Here is a 12,346-nt window from a genome sequence, read left to right on the forward strand (position 1 = left end):
TAATACCAAGGAGCAATGGATCGTGGACTCTCACCACCATGAAACAAATTAATTTATCAGGTAAGCATAAATTATATTTTTTCACTGTCCCTATAATTGTCTAATGTTGAATGAGTTATCTTTAATACGCCTATCGTTATTATTGCCCTAGAGCTATATTCCTTGTATTTGGAACATGACAATCTTACCAACAGTGATTAGATAGACCAGTATAATATCTACCCTTTGCCCATTTTAACTTATGTCACTTGGCAAAACCGAGTGCTTATATACCCTACATATGCCAATTAACACAGGACATGAACTCTGACTGATGCATTAGAGACGTTTGTTAAATAAAAAGGAAACTAGAAAATCGTATCCTGTTCTGTAAAACAAATTCTTTATTTACATGTCATGCAAAGCTTTACTTTACCTGTTCTATTTACATAACGTTGAAATTACCATGGCAAGCAAATCAGAACTTTTGGCAGCTCTGGTCTCAGTTCAAGAATTACTTACATATTTTTTTTCTACAGTCTTCTGCTAGCATAGTGGCATAGCTTAACCTTTTGACTGCTAAAAGGGATGCAGCTCATTGCTTCACAATGGTTTTGCAGCTAAGGGGTTAAAGATTTTCAGGGATTAGTGGTGTGACATGCAGTATTGAGGCTCAATGAGTTATTAATGCATGGATCAAGAAAGCAAAATAATTTACAAATATTACATTTACCTAGTTTTACTATTTATTCTTATGGACATATAATTCTATAGTTCTGGGTAAATATGATGTTACAATGAATGCTGGTGCACAAGTCATACAGTGTATATTTATGAATATTAATACAATTTACCAATTTATAAAACTAAAAAATGTGCTAATCCCACGAGAAAGAAAACAACTTCTTTTGTAGGGGGATAATTAATAATATGACCATATGGGAGATATTTGCTATACTAATATAGGTTGATAAATTCTGATGGCTATGTGGTATAAGTATGTTAGAACATAATACATAAAAGAAGTAGAAAATAATATAGCATAAAATATTGTACATTTTGTTATACTATTTATAGAAAATTCTCCTTAGTGGGACAGACCCACTGTGTATCTATTTTGCCCATCCCTCTTCACGCAAAGCTATGTTACTGTAACGGTTGTTTAAAACAGCAATACCTAAAGGCATTGTATTTTCATTGTGGCATGTGTGGGCTAACAGAAATAATAGATATTATCTAAAGACTACTCAGATGACACCCTATCACCCACCTTTATAAATAAAGTGCTAAAAATAAAAAGTCTAACAAATAAGCAAGTTGTACTGCATCTCCATCTCCATCTGCATTGGTTATGTCCCATAAGTATATACGTGTGTGTGTGTGTGTTTTTATGTATGTGTGTGTGTATGTATGTATGTATATGTATATATATATATATATATATATATATATATATATATATATATATATATATATACATACATGGCTAAAAATATTGGCACCCCTGCATTTCTGTCAGAAAATGCACCACTTCGCCCAGAAAATTGTTGCAATTACAAATGTTTAGGCATTCTCATGTTTATTTCTTTTGTTTGTATTGGTATGACACAAAAAAGTGGAGAAAAGCAAGCCAAATCTGACACATTCCACGCAAAACTCCAAAAATGGACTGGACAAAATGTATTGGCACCCTCAATTTAGTATTTGGTAGCACACCCCTTGGGAAAAATAACTGAAATCAATTGCTTCCTGTAATCATCAATCCGTTTCTTACACCTCTCTACTGGAATTTTGAACCACTCTTCTTTCGCCAACTGCTCAAGGTCTCTCAGATTGGAAGGGTTCATTTTCCTAACTGCTGTTTTGATATCTCTCCACAGGTGCTCTGTGGGATTGAGATCTGGACTCATTGCTGCTCAGTTTAGTACTCTTCAGCCATCTTAAACCATGTCTTAAACCATTTCTGGGTGCTTTTTGACGTGTGCTTTGGGTCATTGTCCTGCTGTAAGACCCATGACCTCTGACGAAGACCCAACTTTCTGACACTGGGCCCTACATTGCACCAGAATTCTTTGGTAGTCTTCAGATTTCATAATGCCATGCACACAGTCAAGACATCCAGTGCCTGAAGCAGCAAAGCAACCCCAAAACATCAGTGAACCTCCACCATGTTTGACTTTAGGGACTGTATTCTTTTCTTTAAAAGCCTCATTTATTTTTCTGAAAACAGTAGAATGATGGTTTTTACCAAAAAGCTGTAATTTTGTTTTGTCTGTCCACAGCACATTCTCCCAAAATGATTTTGGCTTCCTCAAGTAAGTTTTGGCAAACTCCAATCTGGCTTTTTTATGTTTCTATGTTACCCTAGCGTCCGTTTTCATTCAGATGGCGACGTGCGAGCTGACACATTTGTACCCTGTGCCTGAAGGTCAGCTTGAATTTGTCTTTAAGTTGATCGAGGTTCTTTATCCACCATTTGAACAATCCTTTGTTGCATTCTTTGATCAATTTTTTTCTTCCGTCCACATCCAGGGAGATTAGCTACAGTGCCATGGGCTGTAAACTTCTTGACAATTTTGTGCACAGAGGACACAGGAACATTAAGATCTCTGGAGATGGACTTGTAACTTTGAGATTGTCCATGCTTTTCCACAATTTTTGTTCTCAAATCCTCAGACAACTCTTTACTGTTCTTTCTCTTCTCCATGTTCAGTGTGGCACACAGAGACACACAACAGAAAGGTTGAGTCCATTTTTCACCATTATAACTGGTTGCCAGTGTGATTTCTATATTGTCAGTACCTGTTAATTGATACATGTAACTTTAATTACAAATTACAGGAGCATCACAAACTTGGGGGCCGAATTATCAAGCTTCAAATGAAGCTTGATGCCCCTGTTACCATGCAAGCCTTCAGGCTCGCCGGAAACAGCAGTTATAAAGCAGCAGTCTAAAGACCGCTGCTCCATAACTGGTCCGCCTGCTCTGAGACTCCGGACATCACTCCTCCTGATCCTATACGATCAGGCTGATTGACACCCCCTGCTAGTGGCCATCTTTCCTCAGTAGCTACTGTTGAAAAGTATACCTTGGTAGGCTCAGGAACTGCAATGCACTACTGGGAACTAGCTGGTGTTTAAATCATGTGTGTCGGTAAGGCACATAGTTATATGTAAGCAGTAGTGTAGAGTATTTTGTTTTTCATTTTTATTTCCCTTTAAACTGGATGAAACGAGGCAGTGATGGATTTTCCTCTAGATTGTGATTACCTTGATGAACTCAGAATTAATAGGAAATTGTTTGCACATGCTTTTGTGTATCAGTAAAAACTAATTTGCTGACAAAATGTCGTTTTTGATGTGAAAATAGCTGATCTGTATAAACTTGTTATACAAATGTCAATAAAAGAGAAGATTGCAATGTTTTACTCTTGTCGAAACATCCTTTCAGTATAAAAAAAATGCTACCAATGCTTTCTGTAATGCAGTTTTTTCCTTTTCATCAAAGAAGGAATGTGCTGCAAGTAAATCTTTGTTATATGTAATTCATATTATCAGTTATTTTGTAGAGCGCCAATAGGGTCTGCAGCACTATTACCAACCAATGATACTGTATATTACCCCATTCTAATGTAGCATCAGAAGAACTCAGTTCTATATACTGTTAGTCAGTAAAGAACTTTGTCTAAGATCCATGACATTAAATCTCCTTAAAGGGACTGATGTTGGCTGCTGTTATATTTGACAAGGGACAGTAGCAAAAGTATCAAGCTGTTTGCAGAGTGGGAATTATGTCCATTCTGCCATCTGATATCAGGACTGGTAAAAAAGGAAAGTTTACTTGTATCTTTAATTACTTTAGGTGCAGATTTTTTAATAAATGTTGACACACTTTATATTTACCCAATTATTTATTTAAATATTGTATTTTTGTTTTTGGGTACACTCTCCCTTTAAACACCTTGTAATCACATGACTTTTATCTTGCATTCTAATAGATTATAATGCATTGGCATTAAGCAAAAATGCTTAAACCAATTGCAGCTGAGGCTTATTATAGGGTTTTGGCAATTATGGTAAAATGGTGTAAAGAAAAGAATCTTTAATGGACTTGGCTTTTTTCCAAGTATATACTGTTTATTCGTGATGTCACGAATTATCAAAGTTTATATTTGTGTTCTTATAGTGTTACTATAACTCTTCAGTCCGATCTTTCCACTTTCTGTCCTAAATAGTTCAACTATTAATATCAAGATTCATACAAACGTAAAATAAAACCATTTGGAGATGACGATGGGCGGATCAGGCCGGAAGCAGCATGGCGGCCTCACTGCCCCGGACTCAGATACTGAATAACAATGCTGTGTACGAGAAGTATTTCCACCAGGTGGAATCTTCTGGCTCAGGGAGAGTATTGGCCGCAGATGCTGCACTTTTCCTAAAGAGGTCTGGCCTTCCAGACTTGATACTTAGCAAGATTTGGGATTTGGCAGATACAGATCGCAAAGGATATCTTAACAAGCAGGAGTTCTTTGTTGCGCTGCGGCTTGTGGCCTGTGCACAAAATGGGATGGATGTCACTGCCAGCAGCCTTAGTGCTGTTGTCCCTCCGCCCAGATTTCATGACACACGGATTCCTTCCTTACTGGAGCCTGCTGTGCCTTTGGACCTTCCTTGGGCTGTGAAGCCAGAAGAAAAGGCCAAGTATGATGCAATCTTCAACAGCTTGAACCATGTGAAGGGATTTCTGTCTGGGGATAAGGTTAAACCAGTGTTGCTCAACTCCAAACTACCTGTGGATATCCTGGGGCGGGTCTGGGAATTATGCGATATAGACCATGATGGACTCTTGGACAGAGATGAATTTGCAGTTGCCATGTTTCTGGTGTACTCTGCCCTGGAGAAAGAGCCGGTGCCTATGTCATTGCCACCTGCTCTGGTGCCACCTTCAAAAAGGAAAGCAAGTAGTGTTGCAGTTTCCACGCCGTTAATCCCTCCTCCCCCAATGCCACCTTCAAAAGAACCACGGCAGCCACTTCCACAAGTTGGAATTCAGCCCACAAAACCACCACCAGCAGCACCACAGTGGGTCGTTTCACACACAGAAAAAAATAAATATGATGAGATCTTCCAGACCCTGGACAAAGACATGGACGGCCTGGTTTCTGGGATAGAAGTGCGTGAGATCTTCCTGAAGACGGGCCTACCGTCAGCGTTGCTGGCACATATCTGGACTTTCTGTGACACCAACGACTGCGGGAAACTCTCAAAAGAGCAGTTCGCTCTGGCTTTTTATTTCATTAACCAGCGGTTGTCAAAGGGTATCGACCCACCTCATCTTCTCACCCCTGAAATGATCCCTCCATCTGAGAGGATAGCAGCAGCCAATAAGCCTTTGGCTCCCAGTCCAGTTGCTGATTTTTCTGCAATTAAAGAACTAGACAGTTTAAACAATGAAATAATAGATTTACAGAGGGAAAAGACAAGTGTGGAACAAGAACTGAATGAAAAGGAGGAAGCTGTGAAACGGAGGACAAATGAGGTTCAGGACCTTCAAGAAGAGGTGGAACGGGAAAGTAATCATCTGCAGAAGCTTCAGGCTCAGAAACAAGAGGTGCAGGAGGTCATGGAGGGTTTGGACAAGCAAAAGCAACAGCTTGAGTGCCAACTCCAAGAGCTGCGCTTGCAGTGTGCCGAGGAGGAGAAGCTGGTTTCTTCTCTGAGAGCTGAGATAACCAATCAAGAGTCACAGATTTACACTTATGAAGATGAACTGAAAGAGGCAAAGGAAGAGCTGAGCCGGCTGCAGGAAGAGGCAGTGCAGTTGGAGGAAAATTTGGAAACAGGGAAGAGTCGGCTGGAGCCACTAGAAAAGGAATTACATGAATCTCAACAAGAGATCTGTTCTGTCGAGGAGAAGTTGAAAGAATTGAAGGTGTCTGAGAATCACTTTGGGGATCCGCTGAACTGGTGCAATCATGTGGAACCACCTCTAGTTAATGGGAATGCAGATCACTCCAGTCTCAGTAACAGCAGCAGTGGGAATGCAAACCTGCACCAAAATGCCGAGTGTGAGACCCCGGGCCAGCTGGATTACCAGACCACTAGCTCACCTGTAAGAAGTAGTCCGGAAATAACACACAAATCAGGCAGTGATGCAGAAGAAAAAGAAGAAAACCCTCCTGAGAAGGTCATTTTCCAAGTTTATCCTTTTGACATGAAGCTGAACGCCCCAACACCGCCACTCACTGTGGAGTCCGGACTGGACTTCTTCCAGAGCGATCCCTTTGTTGGCAGTGACCCATTTAAAGATGATCCATTTGGAAAAATAGATCCATTTGGAGGAGATCCCTTTAAAGATTCAGATCCATTTGCATCTGATGTATTTTTCAAGCAGCTGCCTTCAGATCCTTTTACCGCTTCCAAATCAGATCCCTTCGCTGCTACAATGTCAGAAGACTTCCCTTCTGAAGAACCTTTGAAAAGTGACGATCCTTTTGCACCAGGAGGAACAGCTGCTCCAGCAGTGATTGAGACAGGACCAGAGGATCCTTTCTCTTCCCTGTTTGGTAATGAGTCATTTGGAAGTGGGTTTGCCGACTTTAGCACATTATCCAAGCCATTTAGTACCACAGACACTTTTGATGCTATTTTACCTAGTAAAGAAAAGAACAGGCTTGACGATGAATCTTCCCATGATGAAGATGTTCCTCCTGCATTGCCTCCAAAGACTGGAACCCCCACTCGCCCCTGTCCGCCCCCTCCAGGTAAGAGACCTTCCTTCAAAACAGAATCTTCTGGTGTTGTCCATCAAACTGACCCCTTCCAGCCATTCAATATCAGCTTCTCCAAAGATACAGAATTTGACGCCTTCACTGAGAACAAATGTGTTATGGAAGTTGGGACTCTGAATAAGGCAAACACTTACCAAACTTAGGATGATCTAATTGAGTGGGCGAAACGAGAGAGTGAGCGGGAAGAGGAAGAGAGGCTCGCAAGACTGAAGCAACAGGAACAGGAAGACTTGGAACTGGCGATCTCACTCAGCACATCTGAGATATCTGAAGCGTGAGAGGATCACACGTGTTCTCCCTTAAAACCTATTTACAATAGTTTGCAGAGTGTAACGTTTTAAAGAAGTATTTCAAATTCCTCTTAACCCTTTTATTACCGGAGCAGCCTGTATAAACCACCCTTTCCAGCATTTTTTATTTGTTATGACTGAGGAGAGATTTTGAGTATCCCCATACTCTGTGTGTGGTGCCTGCTTGTTAAAGGTTATTATATAACCAGCTTTCATGACCCTTCTGAAAAGTGGTGCCTTGTTTTGTCTTGTGTCTACACTTATATGTTGCAGTTATCTGCTGGCCTCCTGGTCGTGAATGAGTTACTACTTGTGTACATGGGCAGAGCCTTTCCAAGTGCCAAACACTTTTGTAGAGATTAACTGGGAACCACTCCTGTTGCGATAAAACAAGGGAGGATATAATATCAAGTGTTCTATGTTTGTGATCTAGTTTGACTGAGGTTCTCTAACAATTCCGTTTTGGACACTCATCTCATTGGCTTAAGCAGTAATCAAAAGACTCCATCAGACTGGTGCGAGCAGTAAAATCCTCATTAATCTTATACCAAGAACCTCTTGTGGCCCAGCTGCTTTTTCTGAACCTTGACAAAGTGAGTAGTGCCCTGTTCAGGATTTGTGATCACACAGAGATCCATAAATAATGTTTATCTTAAAGAGCCCAACATTTCTGGGACATTTTTTGGGGGGATATGAACTAAACTGCGATTGCTGTCCGCGTATGGCAAGTGCTCAAGGAATAGCACAGTTATCGCCGCACAATGTGATGCCCTGAAAAGTTAAAGATTCCACGATATACCAAACTGGAACTTTTTAAACACTACTAGTGATTGTGTTTAACTGCCAGATGGATCTAAATGATTGGAATAAATTGTATTAAATCTGTGTGTTGGATAATTGGAGCCTGGACAAAGGATGACGCCTCCCAAAGACCAGGCATTCATTTGCCCCTCTGGCAGCTTTAAACTTTTAAGCAGTTATGCTTTTTTGTTATTTTTGTTTGAGATGTTTGCACTGAATAACTAGTTATTTTAAAAAAAAAACCATACTTTTCAAATCTCATCAGCTTTTTATGTTAGCTTTAATATCTAGCAGTAAGAAGTATGTCTTTGCACTTGAGTCTTTTACATTCAAAACATTCTATGCCATTTATTTGGAGTGGGTAACCTAGACATAATCTGTATCTGTATCAGTATAACATGACACGTGTTCCTAGGTAAACGGAGAAAGGCTTCTCTCTCATAAGGTTGCCTTGTACACAAATGTCTTACTGCTTTATATAGAGTCGTTTCTCTGTGAACAAATACTCTGTGGACCAATATTGATATTATAACATATGTATATATCCGTTTAAAGGGACATAATACTCATATGCTAAATCACTTGAAACTGATGCAGTATAACTGTAAAAAGCTGACAGGAAAATATCACCTGAGCATCTCTATGTAAAAAAGGAAGATATTTTACCTCACAATCTCCTCAGCTCAGCAGAGTAAGTTCTGTGTAAAAAGTTATACTTCACCTTCTCCCAGCTGCAGGTAAAAATAAAAAAAAAATGAAGAAATGAACAGCAGCCAATCAGCATCAGCAGTGCTGAGGTCATGAACTCTTACTGTGATCTCATGAGATTTGACTTAACTCTCATGAGATTTCATAGTAAGCTTCCTTTACCTGATTGGTGAAATAATATGAGAGTGCACGATGCTCATCCTTTCAGATGTCCCAGGACAGACATACTAACATGCTGCTTAGAAATCCTTTACAATGGGAGGTGGCTACTGAGGAGCTTTTGAGGTAAAATATCTTTCTTTTTTACATAGAGTTGTTCAGGAGATATTTTCTAGTCAGCTTTTTACAGCTATGCTGCATCACTTTCAAGTGTTTAAACATTTGGGTATTATGGCCCTTTAAGGAAATATAGACATTTTATTATATGTTCATTCTACTGACGTACAGCCTCGCTGAGCTGGAATAGTACCCATAACCACTAGCAAGAAAGCAAGACATTTAACCCCTTCAGATCTGATAACATCCGCAACACATAACCCTCTCCATGGTGTCTGACAGCTGCTCCAGCACTGCAGGGGATTCGTATTGTTTGGAGTGGGTGTAGGCTTTTGTTAAATGACTTATTTTTCTTTCTTTTTTTTTAAAGTCTCATTGTAGCTAAACATTGTAATTATACAAATAAATGTAATTAATAAAGTGTAAATTGATTAAAATAAATAAATAAATAAATAAAACAATTTAAGAGTGCTTAAAGGGATATGTAACCCAATATGTTTCTGTCATGATTCATATGGAGCATTGATTTTAAAAAACTTTCTAATTGACTTCTATTATTAGCTTTTCTTCGTTGTCTTGGTATCTTTTGTTGAAAAGCAGGGATGTAAGCTTAGGAGCTAACCCAAATCTGGAGCACTATCTGGCAGCAGTTTTGCAAGAATGTTATCCAGTTGCAAGAGCACTAGATGGCAGCACTATTTCCTGCCATGTAGTTCTCCAGATGCCTACCTAGGTATCTCTTCAACACAAAATATCAAGGGAACAAAGCAAATTTGATAATGGAAGTAAATTGGAAACTTTTTTACAAAGCGTATGCTCTGTCTGAATCACAAAATAACATTTTTGGGTTTCATATCCCTTTAAGGTTTAAGAGGCCTTTATTATCTCAATGGTAACATAAGGACTAGTTTTAATGTATATGGGGAACAGTTTTCAGCAGATTGTATTCATCAATAAATAGTAAGGAACATCCTGATTCTTAAATGATTTAAAGGACCACTAAATGCAGAGGAATTTGCATATTTAACAAGTACATAATAAATAGACAATGCAAAAACACCTACTCTGAATTTGAAATAAGCAGCAGATTTTTTTTCTTTCTGGCAAATTTATTTTTTCGCCCATTTTCTGGCCCCCTGTATCATGTGACAGACATCAGCCAATCACAGACTAGTATATTTATACCCAGTGAGCTTGTTCCCCAGAAAATGTGTATATAAAAAGAAAGATTCTGCACGACTGTTCTTCTGCCCTCATTGATATTTGGTGTTGGCAAACCATGTGTGACAATAGTATGCTGCAGCAATTCAAGACCATATAATATTAATAAAACATTTCTATAAATAAATATGGATGGATAATTGAATGACTGAAATCACTCCTACAGTACTGACACTATAAAGCAGCACGGATACAGTAGGATTTAGCCATCTAGTTATGTAGACTACTTTTTGGCACTGTATGTTTTGATCTTTGTTTGTGCTTTGGGTTTCATGTATATGCCATTCTGTGGTGTTGTCAGAGAAGTAATCAGACTTAAAAATGCATAATATAATCCTTCCTGCATAAAGTTAAAATGAGTATTTCAAGCATATAACCACAAGGCAAGTTTGAAAAAGTTTCACCGCATGAGTGCACTCATTATTTGCTACAAAACACATCCTTACAGATCAAGTCATTCATGTGTTTTGTTGCTTTTTTTAAAAAGATACGCAAGAAATTAACAAAGCCTGCAAGTCATTGTAATGGGCACACATTGTAGACTGACAAAAAAGTGCTATGTATGAGAATGATGTAAAATATTGGGGGGGGGGGGGTTTGCATGAAAGCCATATAAAAGTTTATATTGTATATACACACATGTTGTATTGCATTTAAACTGTATGATTGCATTCAGTTTCATGTTAAAGGGCCACTAATCCCAAAATCTTTATTTCATGGTTCAGATAGAACATAAAAATTTAAACAACATTACAATTTACTTCTATTATTTATTTTGCTTCATTTTTTAGATATCCTTAGTTGAAGAAAAAGCAATGCACATGGTGAGCCAATCACACGAGGCTTCTATGTGCAGCAACCAATCAGCAGCTACTGAGCATATCTAGATATGCTTTTCAGCGAAGAATATCAAGAGAATAAAACAAATTAGATAATAGAAGTAAATTAGAAAGATGTTTAAAAATGCATTCTCTTTCTAAATCATGAAAGAAAAAATGTGGGTTTAATGTCCCTTTAAAACTTGTACATGTTTGTATCTTTGCATGAAAACCATATTTCTAATTTATTGTTAAAATTGGGAAATAGTTCCTTTTTATACTTCAGTTATATGTAGCTGTTGTTGCTGAGTTATCTGATGAAATATATTAGTATATTATATATAAAATGTAGATACTTATTCTTTATAAAATGCCTTAGCTTGGCTTGCCTTATTGCTTAGAAGGGAGTTCTCCTGCAACAAGAGGGAGACCTTTTTTAGGATAGGTAAAATTGTTAATAAATTGTAAGTAAAATTTGTGTTTCTGAGACAATTAAAGGGACATGACATAAAAAGGTTACATTTGACTTCTATTACCAAATTTACTATGTTCTCTTAGTATTCTTTGGTGAAACAGGGTGCATTTTATGTAAATCAAATCCGTTAAAATCCTGATTTAAATCACTATTTAAATCACTAGTCGGTAAGACTCAATTTAAATTATGGTTTTCAATATAAACATTTCATATTTACAATAATAATTTTTCAGATTATTTTCCAGTTATATCAGATAATTATTGAGTTAGTTACATACCATTAACCCCTTAATGACCACAGCACTTTTCCATTTTCTGTCCGTTTAGGACCAAGGCTATTTTTACATTTCTGCGGTGTTTGTGTTTAGCTGTAATTTTCCCCTTGCTCATTTAATGTACCCACACATATTATATACCGTTTTTCTCGCCATTAAATGGACTTTCAAAATATACCATTATTTTCCTCATATCTTATAATTTACTATAAAAAAAATTATAAAATATGAGGAAAAAATAGAAAAAAACACACTTTTTCTAACTTTGACCCCCAAAATCTGTTATACATCTACAATCACCAAACAAAAACCATGCTAAATAGTTTCTAAATTTTGTCCTGAGTTTAGAAATACCCAATGTTTTCATGTTCTTTGCTTTTTTTGCAAGTTATAGGGCAATAAGTACAAGTAGCGCTTTGCTATTTCCAAACCACTTTTTTTTCAAAATTAGCGCTAGTTACATTAGAACACTGATATCTTTCAGGAATCCCTGAATATCCCCTGACATGTATATATTTTTTTTTAGAAGACATCCCAAAGTATTGATCTAGGCCCATTTTGGTATATTTCATGCCACCATTTCACCGCCAAATGCGATCAAATAAAAAAAAATGTTCACTTTTTCACAATTTTTTTCACAAACTTTAGGTTTCTCACTGAAATTATTTACAAAAAACTTATGCAATTATAGCATACATGGTTGTAAATG

At 37.7% G+C, this 12,346-nt stretch overlaps 2 protein-coding genes and 1 long non-coding RNA gene across 4 annotated transcripts in view; 2 read left to right on the forward strand and 1 right to left on the reverse strand.

Moving 5' to 3' along the window:
* SLC25A21 (solute carrier family 25 member 21) overlaps positions 1–12,346 on the forward strand; it is a 939,705-nt gene that overhangs the window by 689,605 nt on the left and 237,754 nt on the right. The gene's annotated exons all lie outside the window — the stretch shown is intronic.
* The window catches only part of LOC128645018 (uncharacterized), a 261,753-nt gene that overhangs the window by 179,008 nt on the left and 70,399 nt on the right, over positions 1–12,346 (reverse strand). The window lies entirely within an intron of this gene.
* Positions 4,281–6,984, forward strand: LOC128645016 (epidermal growth factor receptor substrate 15-like). The gene has a single exon (XM_053697730.1). The coding sequence runs from the start codon at positions 4,298–4,300 to the stop codon at positions 6,914–6,916; it is 2,619 nt and encodes an 872-aa protein (XP_053553705.1). The 5' UTR covers positions 4,281–4,297; the 3' UTR covers positions 6,917–6,984.

The sequence above is a fragment of the Bombina bombina genome, chromosome 1, assembly GCF_027579735.1.
Source record: "Bombina bombina isolate aBomBom1 chromosome 1, aBomBom1.pri, whole genome shotgun sequence".
NCBI classification, from domain to species: Eukaryota; Metazoa; Chordata; class Amphibia; order Anura; family Bombinatoridae; genus Bombina; species Bombina bombina.